The sequence below is a fragment of the Sapajus apella genome, unplaced genomic scaffold (assembly GCF_009761245.1).
Source record: "Sapajus apella isolate SASKATOON/1434 unplaced genomic scaffold, GSC_monkey_1.0 scaffold69, whole genome shotgun sequence".
Classification (NCBI taxonomy): domain Eukaryota; kingdom Metazoa; phylum Chordata; class Mammalia; order Primates; family Cebidae; genus Sapajus; species Sapajus apella.
In genome coordinates, this window is record NW_022437009.1 from 5411020 (window position 1) to 5432493 (window position 21474).

A 21474-nucleotide genomic window follows, 5' to 3' on the forward strand; every position below is an offset into this window, starting at 1 on the left:
CTTCCCTAATGTTTTTTTTTCACCTTCAGTCTCAGTACTGAAGATGACTTCAGTAGTTTAGGATGTTGCTGCTCAAGTGTCCAAGAATCAGAAGCATTGTTACCACCTTGAATCTTAATAGAGTTGGAAAATCCCCACACCCACTGAATCTGATTTTGTATTTTAAACAGAGTGTCAGTTATCTTCGTTTGAGAAGCTCTGGTTTAGAGCCAGACCTTCTTGGTTTTATTCTGCTATTTGATTGTGGCAAGTCATTTAACTTCTCTGTCTGTTTTCTCATTGGTAAAATGAGGCTAATATTTTCTTGTGGGCTTTTGTGACAGTTAGGTGAGCTAATATATGTCAAACACAGAACGGTGGCTAGTGTAAAAGAATTAGAACTTAATTACCTACATGTGTGGTGGGTTTGATTTAACGTGATTTGACCATCGCACATATTGTTGACTCATACTTTGGTTTGTCTTTCTAGAATTTTACTTTTTTCCTAATGAAAATATATCCTTTTTATTAATAATATCCAACATCCACTTAAATGGAAATACTTATAAATCAGATTTTCAGTGAAAGGGCCTAAAACATAATTGTAATAATTTGAAAGTACCATTACTGTGGTAAATTACAGACCTAGGCTTTGCTAAGGATTTTGTCCTATTTTGTGTTTCATAGTTTGTTTTGTTGTTTTACTCAAATAAGGCAAAATGAAACATCTAATGTGATAGTATTTTATGACTAGCAGGTTCCATTATATTACTTTTAAATAGCTCCCATTTTGCTAAATGGGAAAGAAATGATAGTTAACAGTTTTCATCATCTGTGTGAAAAGTGAAGGGTTTCTTTCAGGTAAAGATTTTTTTTAATGTGCCTGTGAAATGGTTCAGCATTTTAAAAATGAAAATGCTTTTGCTGTCTTGGAGTTTTGTCTCAAAAGTTTTCTAATGCACTATTTTGGATGGTCTTTCATTAAAGGACCTAAGCATGAATTACTCTGAAGTTTTCTAGTGTAAATATTGCACTGCATAGAAAGTTTAGTTTATTTTGTTAATCTCTACTAACTTTAGATGTGCCTTCCAAATGCATGACTGACTAAATAGTATTAAGGTATTGGCTGGAGTTTCAAAATAGGTGTTCCCAAATCTCTTAGGGAAGAGTCTTTGGTAGTTTGTGGTTGCTGTCTCTTAATGTTAATTGCCTTTGTTCTGAAATTGTTTAAGTAATTTTCAGTTCATGTAAAGGCAGTAGTTGCTATACCTTTATATTAAACCCCAGAAATTCTATTTTAATTTGGTAAGTGGAAATTCTACCATAAATGGGGGCATTTCCCCAATATAACTTGTTTTCCTTGAAATGTTTTATTAGCTAAATAAATGTTGCAGTAATAAAAGTCCATAATCTTCCTTTTACTTTTTTTTTTTTTTCCTTTTTATATGGAAGATTTAGTGACTTACTAAAGACTTAATATGCTATGGAGATAATGTATAGATCTGTATATATTCTTTTTCTTTTTAAAACAGATGAGCTTTGATCCAAACCTTCTCCACAACAATGGACATAATGGGTACCCTAATGGTACTTCAGCAGCACTGCGTGAAACTGGGGTTATTGAAAAACTATTAACCTCTTACGGATTTATTCAGTGTTCAGAACGTCAAGCTAGACTTTTCTTCCACTGTTCACAGTATAATGGCAACCTGCAAGACTTAAAAGTAGGAGGTAATCTGTCAGTTCTCCTTTGTAAAAATGTAATCACAAAATTTGTCTTGCATATCAACTTGATCATGAATGTTTTTAAAAAAAAAAAAAAGGTTTTATGTAAATAACATTTTGGACTTTTAGTTGTACTGTTTACTGAAGAATATCTGTGTAAACCAGCAGAATCCTTAAAAGATGTCTTTGCATATATTTACAATAAAATGCTTGGAAGATTTCTTTGTTGTTTCCCCTAACGATGACTGTTTACCTGTAAGATTTTAAGCCAGTAGGAATATTGAACTTTTATAATGTTATTTATGTTATTTTATCAGGTACTATTTTTGGTAGTACCTGAAAAAAGTAATTCTTAGAATGTCACTTCTTAGATTATATGGAAATTCATCTTGGCTGACACCATACAAATTATTTTTACAGGCTTAGCATCGTATCTCAAGCCTGTATTCCCAGCATTTGGGGAGGCAAGGGCAGGCGGATTCCTTGAGCTAAGTAGTTCAAGACCAGCTTGCAGCCTTGGCAACATGGCAAAACCCCATTGCTACAAAAATTAGCCAGGGAAGGTGCCTTGTGCCTGTAGGCCCAGCTTCTTGGTAGACTGAGGTGGGAGGATCACTTGAGCCCAGGAGGTAGAGGTTGCAGTGAACTTAGATGATGCCGCTGCACTCCAGCCTGGGTGACAGGGAAACCCTGTCTCAAAAAAAAAAAAATTTTTGTTTTTACATGTGAAAGTGTTTGGCTTTCTAAAGGACTGAAATTATGAGCCCCTGCATTTAAAAAAAAATATGTTCGAGAAAAGAGCATAATAGCTAACAAGATGCATCTATAGGAGCATTGTTTTGATTAATCCTCATGGCAGTTCTCTTTGGAATTATTCTCGTTTTACATATGAGAAAACTGAGGGACAGAGGAATTGGGGAAAGAAAAAAAACTTGCCAAAGGTTATGATTGTTAAATCATCTCATCTGTAGTATATGTAAATGCCATAAAAACTAACATTAAGACAACATGGGTCTCTCAGTCTAAGATGGTGGTTCTGAAACGTTAGTGTGTATCAGAATTATGTGAAAGGCTTGTTAAAACACAGATTTCTATACTGGATCCCCAGAGTTTGTCTTTAACTAAGACTTGAGTGAGGTCCAAGAATTTGCATTTCTTTTAAGCTCCCAGGTGATGTTAATGCTGCTGGTCCAGGCACCAGGCTTTGAAAACCACTGGTCTAAGGCAATTCGAATGCTGTGTTAAGTATAGCGTGGAAGCAAGATGATGTTTTGCAAAAATAAGTGAAACAAACATAACACATTCTTTATTTTAGATGATGTTGAATTCGAAGTGTCATCTGACCGGCGGACTGGGAAACCCATTGCTGTTAAACTGGTGAAGATAAAACAAGAAATCCTCCCTGAAGAACGAATGAATGGACAAGTTAGTGACTTTGATGTTTTGTGTTTTTATAGGGCCCTGCATTTGCATATCTTTCACATTAGAAAAGGAAGATTATCCCCATCTCCTCAGTTTGCACGAAAGAGAGCTATAGTATATAAAGATTACTATTTTAAGATTATATCAAAAGCACTGGCATTTCTTGACCTGAAATAAAAATATGGTCAAGACTCAATTGGGTTTTTATATACAACCCTAAGTCAATGCTTACAGTCAATTTACGTACTGTAAGTTTGAAACTTGGCAGCATGACATCCTCTTGTGGATCATATTAAAATGCATCCCTGTGTATAGTATAGAGGATATTAAAATTCAGTTTATATTGCACAGTGCTGCTACTGAAATGATTAGCAATGGAAATTTTTTTTTTTTTGACTGGTAGGTTGTGTGCGCTGTTCCTCACAACTTAGAGAGTAAATCTCCAGCTGCCCCGGGTCAGAGTCCAACAGGGAGTGTATGCTACGAACGTAATGGGGTAAACTTGTGTATTTTTCTTAAACCTTTGCCTGATCCACCATGTGATCTATAAGCGTACTTTAAAATTTCAAAATAGTAAACGAAAAGCTGCAATTGTTAAAATCAGTTCTAAATTTGGTTTCTAAGAGGCTTCAAATGCAGCATAATCAAAAAATTTAAAAAGAAAAATTCCATAGGACTTCCAAGTGTCTTAGCTTGCCCAAGTATGACCTTAGTTAGAACATTAAGGTAAAATGTTCCTTTTAATCACTTTTTTGGGGGTTGTGGGGGGGGCATCTTTTTTCTGGTTTCTTTTAAGCACTAATGCCAGCTTTTTTTGTTTGGAATGTTTTATATAAAATTGTTTTTTTGAAATGTAACTACAGTCTCTGGGCAAATGCTTCCACATGTGTAAGCTTTTTGAAGTTGGATTGCTGCTCAGCTGTGGACTCGCAGAAGTCAGCACCATGGAGGGGAAGTGTGTGTTTATATGAATAAAATAACTTGTCATAAAGTATTTAAGAAATTTGGCTTAAAATGCCAGTATAAGAGGTTTTTAAGTAAATCACAGTATACAGTTAATATGCATCCTGCCAAAATAGTAATAATGATTTATTAATTCACAGGAAGTGTTTTATCTGACTTACACCCCTGAAGATGTCGAAGGAAACGTTCAGCTAGAAACCGGAGATAAAATAAACTTTGTAATTGATAACAATAAACAGTAAGTTGTTTTTTTTTTTAATTTCCTCACTTAAGTGTTTTTTGTTTTTGTTTTGTTTTCCATTAAGAAATCTGAAGTGAGTTAAAATCCTAACCTGTAAGTTTGGATAGTTTTCATGAACTTTTAATTTATCAGCTAGTGATTTGTGATCCATGAGTATCACAGCCATGATGCAGTGTGTCAGAAATAGGAAAATAATTAAAACATTGTCAGGGTTTTCAAGGACCTGTTCTAGAGATCATGAAGGTTTTTCAAAAAATAATGTTTTGAGGGAAGGATATAGTCAGAGGGGAAAAAAAGCATTGTGGATAGAAGAAGTATCATGTCATGTTTTGGGGAAATGGCCAAAAATTTGATTGGATTGACCAGAAGGTTAAGTTTAAGTATTCTTCCACAATTCTAGGAATCTTTGAAGTATTTAAAACAAGTATGATTGATTTAGATCTTTGGAGGTGGTGGAAGTGATAGACTTGAAAAATGGGGATGCTGTTGACAAGAGTCAATGATGTGACAGTTAACATGAAAGATGACTGCCTAATACGGATAGATTCAGAGGATGGGGTGGAGGAGTCAGGTCACATTGAGAAGATGGACTCATCAATCTTAATTGGTGTAGATAAAGGTGGGATTGGAATTCAGATAAGTCCCAAATACTGTTTTTCTGGCCTGGTCTACTGGGCAGACATAAACTGGGCTAAGGAGGTAAATGGAGAAAGTTGAAGGTGGGAAAAGAATCATACTTATTTTGGCAGTTTTTGAGTGTTTTTGATATATCTGGGTAGAGATACCAAATTACAGTCTGAAGGCCTGAATTTATATAGCTGTTAATCCTCAGAACAGCCTTACCTGGTTAGTTTCTTCATCTGTAAAATGAGATATAAGTTCTCACAAAGTTACCTGTCGACATTCATGCTGCTTTTAAATAGCAGACATTTAAATTCCCATCTGACTCTAAAGCCTTTTCACTACAGTAAGTTATAAAAGCAGGCAGACTTTTCTGGGTGTCTTTGTTAGACTGTTACATTTTTGGGGGGTGGGGGGAAAGCACATTTTGGGTTATTTGTCCATGAAAAATTAAGGGAAGGTAATTGCTTGGTGTATATAGGTCTCTGAAAACATTTAGAGTAACAGTACCATTGTGTCTTAAATAGTCTATGCTATCTTAAAAACAAAATTGAATTTACATTGCTGCTGCACAAAGATGAGGGTATAAAAGCAGCATGTGGTGTCTCGTTTCCATTCTCCAGTGGAGGTGAATATCATTATTTTTTAAAGTATAGCAAATTCTCTTAAAATCATTTCATTTATTCAATTTTTATGGCTGTTTACGCGGAAATAATGAGATAGCTACTAAATTTAGCACTCACTGAAAATAGGGCTGTTTACTCATAATTAATAAAATAGCTACTAAATTTAGCAAACTCTGTAAATTCTAAATTTCTAAAATTTTAGTATTCCCCACCTTTGGTAACATTTGCTTTATGGCTTTCAGTTCTTTTGTTGAAATAGAAAAACAGAGTAGAAGATCATGCACCCATGTGTAAGTCTATAAAAACAAATCTTCCAACAACAGTCCCAGAGAAAAATTACTTATATATTTGCCGAATGTAGGCAGCTAGGGAGTTGAAGTCCTTTGCATATGAAGCCATATGAAAATAATCAAATGTCATAAACCTTGTATTTATTCTTAGTGATGATAGAATTCTTGAAGCCCCAGGAAACTAGTTTGTCTAGATTCATATCTAAGCAAGCCAATATATTTTTTAACCCCTGTTTCATTCCTCCTCCTTGAAGTTATTTTTTTTTTTTCCTAGTACTGGTGCTGTAAGTGCTCGCAACATTATGCTGTTAAAAAAGAAACAAGCCCGCTGTCAGGGAGTAGTTTGTGCCATGAAGGTAAGTGTTGAGTTTTTCTTTGGCCACTTTGTGTTGTACTTAAACTCAAGACTTTTTTTTTTTTTTTTTTTTTTTTGTCTTTTTTGTCTTTACCCTTTAAAAATATTTCACTGTTAACCTCAAAAGTAGTCTCTTAAAATTCATTGGTTGCTAATAACATTCTGTTCTTTAAAATTGGCTGTTTAATTGATAATATTAGATTGTACCAAATTATATTATTGTGACTATGGTAGAATTTTACAAAAATTATTGGTTTTAAGTTGTAATCATAAATTTGTACACTCAGTGATAATAATGTTGGTTTTTTGTTTTGCTTCAGGAGGCATTTGGCTTTATTGAAAGAGGTGATGTTGTAAAAGAGATATTCTTTCACTATAGTGAATTTAAGGGTGACTTAGAAACTTTACAGCCTGGTGATGACGTGGAATTCACAATCAAGGACAGAAATGTAAGATAGTCAGCTAACTTGATCTTTTTGGCCTTTTAAGATCAGAGGTGGTTATGTTTTTAAGAAACACTTAAAATTACGTGATTCTTCCTCTCCCTGTCCCGCCCCCACCCCCTACCACCTCCAACCCCTTCTGTTTTAGGGTAAAGAGGTTGCAACAGATGTCAGACTATTGCCTCAAGGAACAGTCATTTTTGAAGATATCAGCATTGAACATTTTGAAGGAACTGTAACCAAAGTTATCCCAAAAGTACCCAGTAAAAACCAGGTAAATAATCTTTTTCAGGAGAGTCCTGTTTTGCCTCAGTAGTAATAGAATAATGTGGTGTGCATGGAATATTATGTAACCATCAAAAGCGATGAGTTCATGTCCTTTGTAGGGACATGGATGAACCTGGAAACCATCATTCTCAGCAAACTGACACAAGAGCAGAAAATCAAACACTGCATGTTCTCACTCATAGGCAGGTGTTGAACAATGAGAACACATGGACACAGGGAGGGGAGCACTACACACTGGGGTCTGTTGCGGGGAAATAGAGGAGGGACAGTGGGGGTTGGGGAGAGATAGCATGGGGAGAGATGCCAGATATAGGTGAAGGGGAGGAAGGCAGCAAATCACACTGCCATGTGTTTACCTATGCAACAATCTTGCATGTTCTCCACGTGTACCCCAAAACCTAAAATGCAATAAAAAAATAAAAATAAAAGAGTAATGTGGTGTGATATACTGAAATTTTACCCTATTCAGTTAATATACTGTGATCATAGAACAACTGAGTACTTCTTGTTATGTATAAAAGCGAAACCACTGATTTATATATCCACGAATATTTTTTTTTTTTTGAACTGGGTGATGAGAAAATGCTAGTTAAATTGGAAAGCATCTGATTGGATTAGACTGCAGTTCAGGTGTACATTTGTTCCCCCCTCTGCCCCTGCTCCACCCCTCCAGTTTGATTCTTTTGTGGGGAAAGTGAGGACACAAGTGGTGTCATTGCTGAAAAAATTCTTTAAAACCTTTTGGTATCAGAGTGTAGGGTCTTAACTGCAATGTTGTGATTTGATGGTTGATTCATGTGACCATAGAACATGAAACTTTCACATGGGACTTAACGTTGTCAACACCTTTTTTTGCTTCAGGAAACTATCTGTTACAAATAACGTGGTTTACTATGTGTTCTTCTTGTTTGACTTAGAACTAGGAAGGATGAGAAATCTCCAGCTAAAATCGTTTTTCCTTCTCATCAGAATGACCCATTGCCAGGACGCATCAAAGTTGACTTTGTGATCCCTAAAGAACTTCCCTTTGGAGACAAAGATACGAAATCCAAGGTGACCCTGCTGGAGGGTGATCATGTTAGGTTTAATATTTCAACAGACCGACGTGACAAATTAGAACGGGCAACCAATATAGAAGTTCTGTCAAATACATTTCAGTTCACTAATGAAGCCCGAGAAATGGTAAGTGTTGGTTATTACTAGATATGTATCTAATATGCCAGAACCATGTTATATTTAAGTTAATACTGCTAAATTAAAATTTTTCTTAAGTTAAATGACCATAATGAAAGGTGATTAAGAACCATAGATATTTTAGTCAGTCTGGGTTATCTCTGGCAGTTATCTTGGGAATATATGTGAAAATTTTTTTTGAATGGAACTCTTCAGAGTCAGTGATTCTCTGGCCCTCAGTATGAAGAGTAAGAAAATTGAAGTTCATCATTGTAGAAAGTAGATTTTCCCAGACTGTTTCCTAAGGTGTTAATCAGTGGTGGCTTAAGATTTTAGGAAACACAATTCTTCCTCCATTGTAGTCCAAGGAAGCCAAAAGATCTAGACACTAGAACACACATAAAATACAATAACACCAGTGAGTTTTAAAAAGAAAAATCATGGCCAGGTGAGATGAGTCACACCTGGAATCCCAGCAGTTTGGGAGGCCGAGTTGGGCGGATCACTTGAGGTCAGGAGTTCGAGACCAGCCTGGCCAACATGGCAAAACTCACTCTGCCAAAAACACAAAAATTAGTCGGGTGTGGTGGTGGGTGCCTGTAATCCCTTGCAGTGAGCCAAGACCACGCCATTGCACTCCAGCCTGGGCGACAGACGGGGAGACTGTCTCAAAAATAAATAAATCACAAGAATATCTGATCATGTTTTAAAAAGGCTTAAAAATTTGTGTTGGGCCACATTCAGAGCTGTCCTTGGCCACAGGTTGGACAAGTTTGCAGTTAAACCAAAGTCAAAAAGGTTTTGATTTGGCAGAACTTTGCAAGTTATTTTTAAAGAGTTTATGTCCAGGAGTGGCGTATACCAACCAGAATTACTTCCCAAACATGTTTTATGAACTCAGTTTTTATGAACTCACTTTCTCAGACAAAATTTACATTTAGTTATGTTTGGAATCATACTATCTACACTATAACTGAGTGTTGTCAGTGGAACTAGGTACATTGAAAATTTGAGATTTTTTTCAACCTTTGCCTTTGAAGAACTGATTGTACTTGACACAGTGTATTTAACTTTAAAAGTATGGAGGTCTGAATGTGTGATTTTTTTTTTTATTTTTTTTAAATCTTTTTGAGGGCAAGATCTGTTCTGCTTTACAGTATGGAAAATGTAACTTGGCTACCATCAGGACTTAGCAAGGATTAAATGTTAGATTATTGTTTAGGCCATATTTAAAACTTACAGAATAATCAGTTCTGCAGTGAGCAAATATGTGGTATGTAATACAATCACAGATTGATAATTTATTCATTGTTTCGTTAAACATGAGTACTGACCATGCTCCAGGTCCTCTTGATACAGTGTCCTTACAAAGCTGATAATTTAGTAAGAAGGAAAAAAAAAACCGGAGAAAAGATTTCCTATATTTTATTTTTCAGATGTAAATCTTAACTCCTTCCTGTGCCTAAACTCATGCAATTTTTGAGGTAGAAACTAGAGAATTGCCTTTGTTTACTTTGGAATTATGGGTCTGTAAATTATTGAAGTTTCTGGAAATTGTCAATAGTCTTGGGCTTTTATGAAATTCATTGTGTTCATGTGTTTACATTCAAATGTAATTTTTTCCAGTGCATATTTGCCAGGAAGTAACAATTGGGGAGTCTTAGAAAATTGCTCAGGTTGTTAGTTTATTGAAAGCAGTGAGTTTGTACTTAAGTGCGAACAGTTCAAATGTGGAAACAGTATTTGTGTCACATCAGAGAAATGAATTTAACTTGATGGTGCATTTAAAGTTGAATGTTGCCTTACTTGACAAGATTCACAGCCAGTGAAAATATTATTTGGATTTCAGGGTGTGATTGCTGCCATGAGAGATGGTTTTGGTTTCATCAAGTGTGTGGATCGTGATGTTCGTATGTTCTTCCACTTCAGTGAAATTCTGGATGGGAACCAGCTCCATATTGCAGATGAAGTAGAGTTTACTGTGGTTCCTGTGAGTTGTTTTTGAGAAAAGTTGGGAAGTGTTTCTTGATGCTTTCTTTTTCAATTTAAAGCTAATTTTGTTTTATCATTTTTAGGATATGCTCTCTGCTCAAAGAAATCATGCTATTAGGATTAAAAAACTTCCCAAGGGCACGGTTTCGTTTCATTCCCATTCAGATCACCGTTTTCTGGGCACAGTAGAAAAAGAAGCCACTTTTTCCAATCCTAAAACCACTAGCCCAAATAAAGGCAAAGAGAAGGTAGGTTTTGCATAATCCAGATGATTTTTGTAGCTCTCTATTCCTCTTCTGCTTTAATGAAAGGCACATAGTAATGAATTACATTTATTATGAGTCGAGTTTGTCTCTTTCATAATTTTCTGTCATATTAACAACTAAAGGAAGGTTTCTTAACCTCAGCATTACTGACATTTTGGGATGGACAGATTCTTTACTGTGGGGGTGGGATGTTTAGCAGCATTTCTGGCCTGTACCCACTGGAAGTCAGTATCCTGACCTCTTTTCCCTGCCTCCCACTGTGACAGCCAAAAATGTCTCCAAGCATTGCCAAATGTCCCATGGGGGGCAAGTCACCCCCAGTAGAGAACCACTTATATAAAATGATGGTAGCATCTTCCAAGCAGTTTAAAACTTTCAAAGTTGGGTAGCCTCAGTTCACATATTTGAACTTCATATATTGAAAAATCCACTGAATAGGAAATCTGAAGATGGCTAAGATGATTTGTCCTTTCAAGTTAATAACAAATTGAGAGTTGTATAGAAACAAGTAATTCATACAGAATATAAAATGTTGCTATTAAACGCCAGCGAGAGTGCTGTAGTAAAAATTATGAGATGGTTTCACTAAGGTATTGACATTTTTAATAGATGGAGATAGGAAAGAGCATTCTTCACAGAGTAAAAGTACAGATGAGAAAATTTCAGGGTTTCCTTAGGAAGCAATGAGTAGTCTGACAGGATTTTTTGTTTTGTTTTGTGTGTGGGTTTTTGTTGGTGAGGGAGGTTCAGAGAAATAAGGATGAAAAATCAGGGTCTAGCTAGACTGGGAAGGTATTGATTACTGCTTTAAAGAATTTAGACCTTGGCCAGGCATGGTGGCTCACCACTTGTAATCCCAGCACTTTGGGAGGCCGAGGTAGGTGGATCATGAGATCAGGAGTTCGAGACCAGCCTGGCCAATGTGGTAAAACCCCATCTCTACTAAAAATACAAAAAAATTAGCCGGGAGTGGTGGCAGGCACCTGTAATCCCAGCTCCTTGGGAGGCTGAGGCAAGGAGAATCAATTGAACCTGGGAGGCAGAGGTTGCAGTGAGCCAAGATCATGCCACTGCACTCCAGCCTGGTTTAACAGTGTGAGACTCTTGTCTCCAAAAAAAAAAAAAATTTAGACTTAAACTTTGTTCTGTACTTCAAGGAAAAGATTTCTTTTGGATAGTGACATCAGGTATATACTTCAGGAGAATAATGGCAGTTATATGAAGCCTAGATGGTGTGGAGAAAGACAAAAAATGAAAAGGATTATTATGCAATTACTTGGATAGTTAAGGTAGTCCTTGAACTAGGCACAGAGATGAGAGATACTGGAAAGTCATGTTGTAATTTAATAATTACTATTAGCCAGAAAGAGCAAGGCTGGTATCTTGCTTATCACTTATTGTAGCTTGGGAAATTATTTCACCTCTGAGCTTCAGTTTTTAAATTTCAAAAATGATTGTGTAATAGTTTAAAAAGCCCTCAAAGTACCTAGCTCATAATACGAATTTCACATGTGGCAGACTATACTATTAACAAAAATAAAAATACACTTCAGTGGGGCTTATTTTTAAGAGCTTTCAATTCTTGGAATGCTCTGCTTCCCAGATGTGTCTGGCAAAACTGCCTTCATGAAGACAGCCTTTGTGTGAGACTCTCCCTGCTCTTCTATTGTTTTTTACTTAGTCCAGCAGTACGGTAATACACTCGATCTTAGTCAAAAGGCCAAGAAGCTATAACAGCACCTTAGTAAATCCTTCTTACAGTATATAACACTTACCTGTTTATGAATCTGTCTCTGCTGGACTGGACTCCCTCAGGGCAGGGATTCTCCTATTTCTATTTAATATATTTGATGTATAGTATATTGTTAGCTGTTGACTGGATGCTGAGGTTGGTGGATAGAGAGGGTTGAGAGCAAAAGGTGAACCATAAGCTTTTGAGTTTGGCTGATTTGTGGAAAAGTTGATGACATTGAAGTCAGACCTGAATTCACTGCTTACTGTTCTTAACCAAACTCAAATCCTCTAGATTATTTTGTGTTGGCTTTTGTAACCTTGGTAAGGTTTACTTAATTCCTCAGATTTTTCCAATTTGTAAAATGAGGGAAAAGAGAAACCACAGAAGTGATTTTGATGTAAGATTAATTTGATGATACATCATACCTGGTAATGTTGTAAGTGTTCAATAAATAATTGTTATATAGCAGTTACAGAAGGAATATGGTAGAAGAGGAAAATGAATTGCTTTTGAATATGTCATAGTTTGTAATGAGGACTGGAACTTAGGAAGGAAGTCAGGGCTAGAGTAGGGATGTGGGCATTATCTCCATAGAAATCTTGAAATCATAAAATCAGTGTAAGTTATGTAGTTGCTATACACTGTCATTATTTACTGTATGATTCCATATGACACACCTGAACTTTCTTAGACTTATTTTTAAATTTTTTTTTTTAGTCAAGTGCGCTAGTGAGAAGGGGAGAAAGAGTAGAACAAGGAGGTTTGATCTGTAACTTACTAAGCAATCAATTAAGATAACTCACTACCTTCAGACCAGCCCTTAGACTTTTAAAGAGTTAATTGTTCATACATGTAAGACGATTTAAGTGTTGCTTCTCTTCAAAGTCTGGTACTTTTAAAAAAGTTATTGTTGAAATAAATACTGGTATAATTTTTAATCACCTCCTTTATGTCAAGTGCTCGAAATGTACTATATCATAGACCAGATTCTCATACATTGATAAGTATATTGATTGAGATTATATGTTAAATACTATGCAAGGTGCTGTGTGCTACTAAAAGAGGTTACTTCAGCTTCTTTGGGAAAACTTGCCTTACAGAAATTCCACCTCATCGGATGTAACACACCCAGTTTAATTTCTGATTGGCTATGAGGAGCACAGCTGTGTTAAACATTTTTAATATGCGATTTCTCCTCAGTTGTAAAAATTAGATTAAGACTGAAGACCAATTAAAAATTACAGCAGATTGAGCTAGTCTTAAGACAAGACCACCTTTTATTCATATGAATAACCTGTTATTAGAAAACCTTGGAATAGGACATTTTTACAGCTGTACCAATCCTTTGGCTCAAGAATCTGTAAGAACTATAGTTGCTTCTGTTGGTTTTTGTTCTTGAGATTGTTTTTATTGTATTTTCAAATATCTCTTTAGGAGGCTGAAGATGGCATTATTGCTTATGATGACTGTGGGGTGAAACTGACTATTGCTTTTCAAGCCAAGGATGTGGAAGGATCTACTTCTCCTCAAATAGGAGATAAGGCAAGATAATTCCGCTCATTTGAGAGAGGGTTAAGGGTTATCATCTTAGTCATAAATTTTGCAGGATGGGTTCTTCCAGTTTTATCAAGTTTTGCTGACATATTTTGTGTTTAAAAGAAATACATGAATGTCTTTCTATTTGAAAGCAGCTTATTAACACAGGGTCTGTCAAGCTCTTTGTTAATCAAAGCTTTGTTAATCTAGCTGTTCAAACATTAGATAAACATGTTTAAATCTGTTTGCTTAAATGAAATTATTATTGGTAAGAAAGTTAAAACACTTACTACTGAAACATTATCAAAGTAAAAGCACCAAAGATTTTACATTGCTGTTCATTTTTTTTTCTCATATATGTTTGGTTTTTGGATAGCCCTCTAAAGAAATTAAGACTCTATAAGGAAAATAGACTGAAGGACAAAACTGATCCTTTGTGAAAAGTGAGATGAGACCTAAATGTTTTGGTGGAAATCAATTCCATTAACGTAGTTACAAAGGATATTTGGAATGAAAAGCATGCTCTGGGGGAGTTATATGTCTTTTCTGAGTTAAGGATATTGGCGTGGAAGTGATATGGTGTTAATGAGCATCCTTAATTTTCACAGGTTGAATTTAGTGTTAGTGACAAACAGAGGCCTGGACAGCAGGTTGCAACTTGTGTGCGACTTTTAGGTCGTAATTCTAACTCCAAGAGGCTCTTGGGTTATGTGGCAACTCTGAAAGATAATTTTGGATTTATTGAAACAGCCAATCATGATAAGGAAATCTTTTTCCATTACAGGTAAGGTGTGACTTTTAGGAACTTATGGCTAGCTTACTATCCATTCTTTGATGTTGGAATAAAAAACATGTAGTATTGATTGATTATACTTGTTGGGTCCCAGATTTTATATTGGTAGAATTATGGCAAGATAAAAACTAAAGTTAATCACTGATCTCTATACACAGAGCATGTGGCCAAAAGAAATAGAAAAAGCCTGTGCCGCTTTATTTTTTGTGTTGGTACCATAGTATAGTGGTATATAATACAGTATAGTGGTCGAGAGTAAGGGGTCTGGCTGGGTATGGTGGCTCATGCCTATAATCCCAGCACTTTTGTGGGCTGAAGCAGGTAGACAGGAGTTCAAGGCCAACCTGGGCAACATGGTGAAACCCCCATCTCTACAAAAATACAAAAATTAGTCTGGCATGGTGGTGCATACCTGTAGTCCCACCAACTCAGGAGGCTGAGGTGGGAGGATCACTTGATCCTGGGAGGTGGAGGCTGCAGTGAGCTGAGATCGCACCACTGTACTCCATCCAGCCTAGGCAATTGAATGAGACTCTGTCTCAAAACAAAAGTAAGGGCTCTTAGAACCAGACAGTTTAGTTTTTGAATCCAGGCCCTGCCACTTAGTACCTGTGTAATTTTTATCAAATTAACCTTTTGGTATCTTAGTTTCATTATCTTAAAGTTGGGAATAATGTTACCTCTTCATGGGGCATTGTTGAGGATTAAAAGAGTCAATACATAGAAAGTACTTAAAATGGTGTCTAACATAAGTAAGCATGTCAAGCCATGACTGTTACTGTAAAATAAAGGTTTGTTGATGTTTGTGATAATGTTTAGTAAATGTTATTTCCTTTGTCCTTAGTGAGTTCTCTGGTGATGTTGATAGCCTGGAACTGGGGGACATGGTCGAGTATAGCTTGTCCAAAGGCAAAGGCAACAAAGTCAGTGCAGAAAAAGTGAACAAAACACACTCAGGTAATACATTGTGACTTATTCAGCCAAGGCTTTTAAGTGGGAGATAAAGAATGGGGTAGTAGACGGAGAGGAGATGAGGCCTAATTGTTCTACATCAGTCATTCTCATGTGTGGTTCCCCAGAACAGCAGCGTCACTGGTTGCTTGTTAGAAATACACGTTCTTGCCGGGCTGGTGGCTCAGGCCTGTAATCCCAGCTCTTTGGGGAGGCCAAGGTGGGTGGATCACCTGAGGTCGGGCATATGAGACCAGCCTGACAAACATGGAGAAACCCCTTCTCTACTAAAGATACAAGAAAAGTTAGCTGGGCATGTTGGCATATGCCTGTAATCTCAGCTGCTGGACGGCTGAGGTAGGAGAATCTCTTGAACCCAGGAGATGGGGGTTGCGGTGAGCCAGGATTGCGCCATTGCACTCCAGCCTGGGCAACAAGAGTGAAACTTCGATCTCAAAAAAAAAAGATTATCTGACTCTATCCCATACCCACTGAAACTCTGTGGGTGGGCAATCTGTTTTAATAAGTCCTTTAGGTGTTTCTGGCATACACTGAAGTTTGAGAAGGACTGGCCTAGATATTTTAGGTAATTTGCTTTATATTAATTCATTGATGTCTTTTAAGAAATAACCCCAGGATAGCCAGTTGTGGTACTAGATGCTTGTAGTCACAGTTACTTGGGAAGCTGAGGTGGGAGGGTCACTTGTGCTGGTAGGTTGAGGCTGCAGTGAGCCATGATCATACCACTGCACTCCAACCTGGGTGACAGAGCAAGACTTTGTCTCAAAAAAAGAAAAAATTAACCCAAGATTCATATAAATCTCCATGGAGTAGGGAAAAGAGGCATTTTCCTAGAAGACTGTTTTGGAGAACAATGAATCTAAATGTGAAAAATAATGGGAAGAGGCCGGGCGCGGTGGCTCAAGCCTGTAATCCCAGCACTTTGGGAGGCCGAGGCGGGTGGATCACGAGGTCAAGAGATCGAGACCATCCTGGTCAACACGGTGAAACCCCGTCTCTACTAAAACTACAAAAATTAGCTGGGCATGGTGGCGCGTGCCTGTAATCCCAGCTACTCAGGAGGCTGAGGCAGGAGAATTGCCTGAACCCAGGAGGTGGAGGCTGCAGTGAGCCGAGATCGTGCCATTGCACTCCAGCCTGGGTAACAAGAAAGAAACTCCGTCTCAAAAAAAATAAACAAATAAAATAATGGGAAGAAAATTATTGTAATTTAGGATCTCTAAAAGACCTGCAACTTATTTTTGGCTCTCATCTAAACTCTTAAGTGTGTGTTATGTCTTAGACACTGGGGATACAGCAGTGAAGAAATCAGATACATCCCTGCATTCATTGACATTATTTTTTGGTGGAAAATATGGAGCAGACGAGGAGTAAAATATTATATATGATGTTTAGTAAGACAATAATACGTGTAAATAAAGATAGGACAGTATATAAGCATTGGGATTTCCAACTTAGAGACCAGGAAAGGCATCTGGGAAAAGTAAGAGAGCAAGGCATGTTTTATTTATGAATACTTCTTAATTCCTTAAACAAGTTTATTTAGGAAAATCAGGCATTTTGATGGTACTTTAGACGTATTTAAGGTCAAGCAGCTGTTCTAGAAATAGAACTTGGCTTCGGGTTCCCTACCCCATTTCAATAGCAGGCAGCCAACCTACCCCGTTAACATTTGTGCTGTTATTTTTTGCTTGCTTGTCTTTCTGTACAGTAGAGATGAAATAAAATTGAAGGATGCACATGCCTTTGTTTTGTAGTGAATGGCATTACTGAGGAAGCTGATCCCACCATTTACTCTGGGAAAGTCATTCGCCCCCTGAGGAGTGTTGATCCAACACAGACTGAGTACCAAGGAATGATTGAGATTGTGGAGGAGGGTAAGGATCATCACTATCAGGTTGTTTGAAATTTGCCATAACTTCAGATGAGCACCTGTAAAGTTTTAAAATAGGTGCTCCTTGCAGTTGTTTTCAGGTTTCTTTAAAACTGAATTAAGGAAAAGTGACTTCTCTCTCATGCTTGCTTTTTATTTTTATGCCCCTTGAAAATGAGGTCAGTCTGGGTTTAGTGAAAAAAAATAACTGTTTTGTGAACATATGACTGATACCTAAGTAATTATGAGTTATATTGAGATAGACTTAAGAACAAAGTCTCATACCAAAACATTTAATGTTGAGTGTATGATAATCAAATACTCAGTGTCCTCTATTCACCAGGATTTAAATCAGTAACCATTTAATTCTGTATTTTTGCTTGCATAAAAGCTTATCTGTTTCTTTTTTTTCCCCCACACTACACAGATGTACATAGCTGTTTCTTAATAGCGATAATTCTGTGAGGATCCTACTTCTCATCTCTAGGTCAGGGTTCCTTTCATTTTCTGCCTTCTACTTGTTCACCCCCACCCCTGCGCCCCATCTTGAAGAATTTCCAGAGTTCCAGTACACCAACTTCTTGTGATCTGTATGCATAAATTCACGATAGAAACGGAGAACTCTGCAGATGATGATTAGGATAGCAGAATTACATGATGGTGGAGTAGGTAAGAGGGTTTGACTATTTCAGCCAAAGATGATGGCTAGGTTTACAAAGAGAATAAGTCTTTGTATCATCTGAGAGTCACCAAACATAAAGTGGTGAATAGCAAGTCATTTGGGAGAAGGAAATAAACCTTGATAACCTATTCCTTTACCACATAGGATACTTAGAATTTCTGTTTTATGTAAAACCACTGCTCCCCCACCTCTAAATAGGAATTGGCAATACAAGTGAGTCTTTTAAACAAATGTCATGAAGTCACACCCCTAAAAAGGCCATGGGAGTATGGGCTACTAACTTTAACTCGTGATACTGTATCAAATTGCCCTTCCATCTCCTCCTAACGTGCTGCTTTTACTTCCTTCCTTATCCCTACTTCCCAGTCCACTTAATCTTCAGCACTGACTGTGGGATATAGTCCAAAGCAAGGATTTTGTGGAAAAGAAAACTTTTTAGGCATCTTTAAGCCTGGGACTCAGATCACATTTTCCAATTTGGTAAAAACTAGCTCTCTTATTTAGGAACACAGCTGTAACTCAGTATAAGACTTTGAAGTTGGGCAGACCTAGATCTGTACATCGTTCTGGCATATAATCTTAGACAAATCTTTACTGGCTCATTTTCTTCATCTTTATGATGGTAATACTGTCAATCTTAGAAGGTTCTATAAATTAAGAATCAGTATGTGCATCATAAGTGGTAATAATTGTTATTCCATGAGGTCAGACCAGCTTCCCCTAATCACTCTTCCTCATGACTTGATCTCTTCAGATTATCTCCTCAAAATTTTTTGGTTCCTGTATTTAAAATAAAAAAAAATGGCTGAGGCCAGGTGCAGAAGCTCATGCCTGTAATCCCAACAGTTTGGGAAGCCAAGGTGGGTGGATTACCTGAGATCAGGAATTTGAGACCAGCCTGGCCAACATGGCAAAACCCTATCTCTACTAAAAATAAAAACATTAGCCAGATATTGTGGTGGTTGTCTATGATTCCCAGCTACTCTGGAGGTTGCACCCAGGAGGCAGAAGTTGCAGTAAGCTGAGATCATGCCACTGAACTCCAGCCTGGGCAATACAGCACGACTGCATCTCAAAAAAAAAAATGGCCAGGTGTGGTAGCTCACACCTGTAAACCCAACACTTTGGGAAGCCAAGGTGGGCAGATCACTTGAGCCCAGTAGTTTGAGACCAGCCTAGGCAACATGACAAAACCCTGTTCTACAAAAAAAAATTAGTCAGTCATGGTGGTGCGTGCCTGTAGTCCCAGCAACTTGGGAGCTGAGGTGGGAGGGTTACCTAAGCCCAGGAAGTCAAGGCTGCAGTGAGCCATGATTACAACACTGCACTCCAGCCTAGGCAACAGAGCGAGACCCTGTCTTAACAACAACAAAAATTCTTCACTTGTAAACATCAAGAGGAGGTTTAAAAGTGTTTCTGAAGCTTCCAGTTCCCACCTGTTTTTCCTCATGTTTTCCCTTTGTTGACTGAACACATTTGCTTGGATGCTGAATTAGGCAGCTGAATTCTTTGGCATAGTTTTTATCTGTAGCCTGCACTGGCCTCCAGGCAACTTTATACTTTGAGGCAGGGCTCAGCATATACAGTGGCCTTTTTTTGTGATAGTTTTCTTTGAAACGCAGCCACAAGCATTTGTTTATATATAGTTTTTGGTTGCTTTCTCACTACAACAGCAGAGTTGGCTAGACAGGATGACTTACAAACCTAAAGTATGTACTATCTGGCCCTTTAGGAAAAAGCTTTTCGATCTCTGATCTGGAAAAAGGAACCTATTAGTTTGAGGGAGCCAGAATTGGAACAAAAAAAGGAGATGGAGTGTCAAAGAGATTTATCTAGATTGTTTTTGCCTATGCCTGCCTAGTTTACTGGCTGATTATGGGACAAAAATATTTTTGGCTGGTTGGCTCATATTGTGAACTTGGGAAGAAGATACTCTTGTGGACATTAGCAACCCATAGTGCTTAAAACTTAGGTAATGGGATTGTAAATGACAGTATGATTTTTCTTTTAATTTATGAATCCAGTTTAAAATTATTCATTAGCTAGTAAACTACTGATGAGCTGTTATGTTCTCATTTGGTTCCATGGTAGTATTTAAGATTTGGGATTTCATTTAAGCTTTAAGGTGAAACTTCCAAGTATTAAAAATATATATTGTTTTTAGGTAACATAAACTTCCTAGGATCATCAGCAGAGGACTGTTGTGAAATAATAGCTTTTAGACTTTGTACCTGTTCTTTTCCTACAGGGAATATGAAAGGTGAGGTCTATCCATTTGGCATCGTTGGGATGGCCAACAAAGGGGATTGCCTGCAGAAAGGGGAGAGCGTCAAGTTCCAATTGTGTGTCCTAGGCCAAAATGCACAAACTATGGCTTACAACATCACACCCCTGCGTAGGGCCACAGTGGAATGTGTGAAAGATCAGGTAAGTGCCAGCATCTCTGCATCTGAATTTGATCCTTCTATGAGTTGGTAACCAAAACGTTGAAATTTTTTTAGCCAAGGGGAAATCATCAACATTGATTTGTTTTTTATTTCTACTTTAGCTTTTTTTTTCAGTCATTTGAGGTAGCTTAATAAAAACAGAAAACTACACAAAGAAAAAGTGACTATATTAGCAATGCGAAAGTAAGAGTGGTGTTAGTAACTGATATTACACAATGGGAAAAATAAGTTTGGGGTGAGATTTCCAGAATAGAAGGACTAACTATATAGGTTTGTACACTTTTGCTTTGAGCTTCTTTTGCATAAACACAGAAATCATGTTGACAAGTACTGAAAAAACAAGCTTCGGGCAAACAAGCTTAGTCTTATTACTGAGATCTCAGGGAAATTTGAGTTCTCAATGTTTTTCATCAGTACAGGGAATATAGCATTTTGTATGGCTGCTTCATAGAATACTATAACCCAGCTTAATTCTAGAAGAGATCAAACCAATGTATATGTTGAAGTAACAGCTTCCTGATGAGTTTGCTTAATTCAGAAAGCTTAGTTCATAATATATGAAGGAACTTTTATTTGTTTGGGTCAAGTTTATGATAAATGGCACTGATTTCAAAGATACATTTCTTCCCTGACAAGTTTTACCACAGGCAGCTGGATTGCAGTATCAACGTTAATACCATGTTTTATACATCCTTAAGATAATAGGGACAAGCATTGTGCCTCATTCAGAGTGAAGTGTGGCATGTCTTCTCTTTTTTAGCTACTTCCTTTTTTTTTTTTTTTCAGTTTGGCTTCATTAACTATGAAGTAGGAGATAGCAAGAAGCTCTTTTTCCATGTGAAAGAAGTTCAGGATGGCATTGAGCTACAGGCAGGAGATGAGGTGGAGTTCTCAGTGATTCTTAATCAGCGCACTGGCAAGTGCAGCGCCTGTAATGTTTGGCGAGTCTGGTGAGTTTTGTTATTGTGGTTTGATTAGTAACTACCCTGGAGTATCTCGACTTCTGTAGTCTCTGTTCGTCACATTACTTTACTTTTCTTTGCCTTGTTTTA

At 37.2% G+C, this 21474-nt stretch overlaps 1 protein-coding gene across 9 annotated transcripts in view; it reads left to right on the forward strand.

Moving 5' to 3' along the window:
- The window catches only part of CSDE1 (cold shock domain containing E1), a 40900-nt gene that overhangs the window by 16798 nt on the left and 2628 nt on the right, over positions 1-21474 (forward strand). For 4 of the 9 annotated variants that reach the window (XM_032249655.1, XM_032249652.1, XM_032249653.1 and 1 more), the window contains 16 exons: positions 1512-1710; positions 3020-3129; positions 3530-3622; positions 4230-4327; positions 6142-6223; positions 6543-6671; positions 6814-6939; positions 7923-8135; positions 9976-10116; positions 10202-10366; positions 13554-13661; positions 14264-14439; positions 15293-15405; positions 17178-17297; positions 20224-20402; positions 21209-21372. In XM_032249655.1, the coding sequence (XP_032105546.1) occupies positions 1512-1710; positions 3020-3129; positions 3530-3622; positions 4230-4327; positions 6142-6223; positions 6543-6671; positions 6814-6939; positions 7923-8135; positions 9976-10116; positions 10202-10366; positions 13554-13661; positions 14264-14439; positions 15293-15405; positions 17178-17297; positions 20224-20402; positions 21209-21372 (2216 nt within the window). The remainder of the gene's footprint in view (positions 1-1511; positions 1711-3019; positions 3130-3529; positions 3623-4229; positions 4328-6141; positions 6224-6542; positions 6672-6813; positions 6940-7922; positions 8136-9975; positions 10117-10201; positions 10367-13553; positions 13662-14263; positions 14440-15292; positions 15406-17177; positions 17298-20223; positions 20403-21208; positions 21373-21474) is intronic. The other 5 variants (XM_032249658.1, XM_032249654.1, XM_032249659.1 and 2 more) reach the window with 3 other exon arrangements.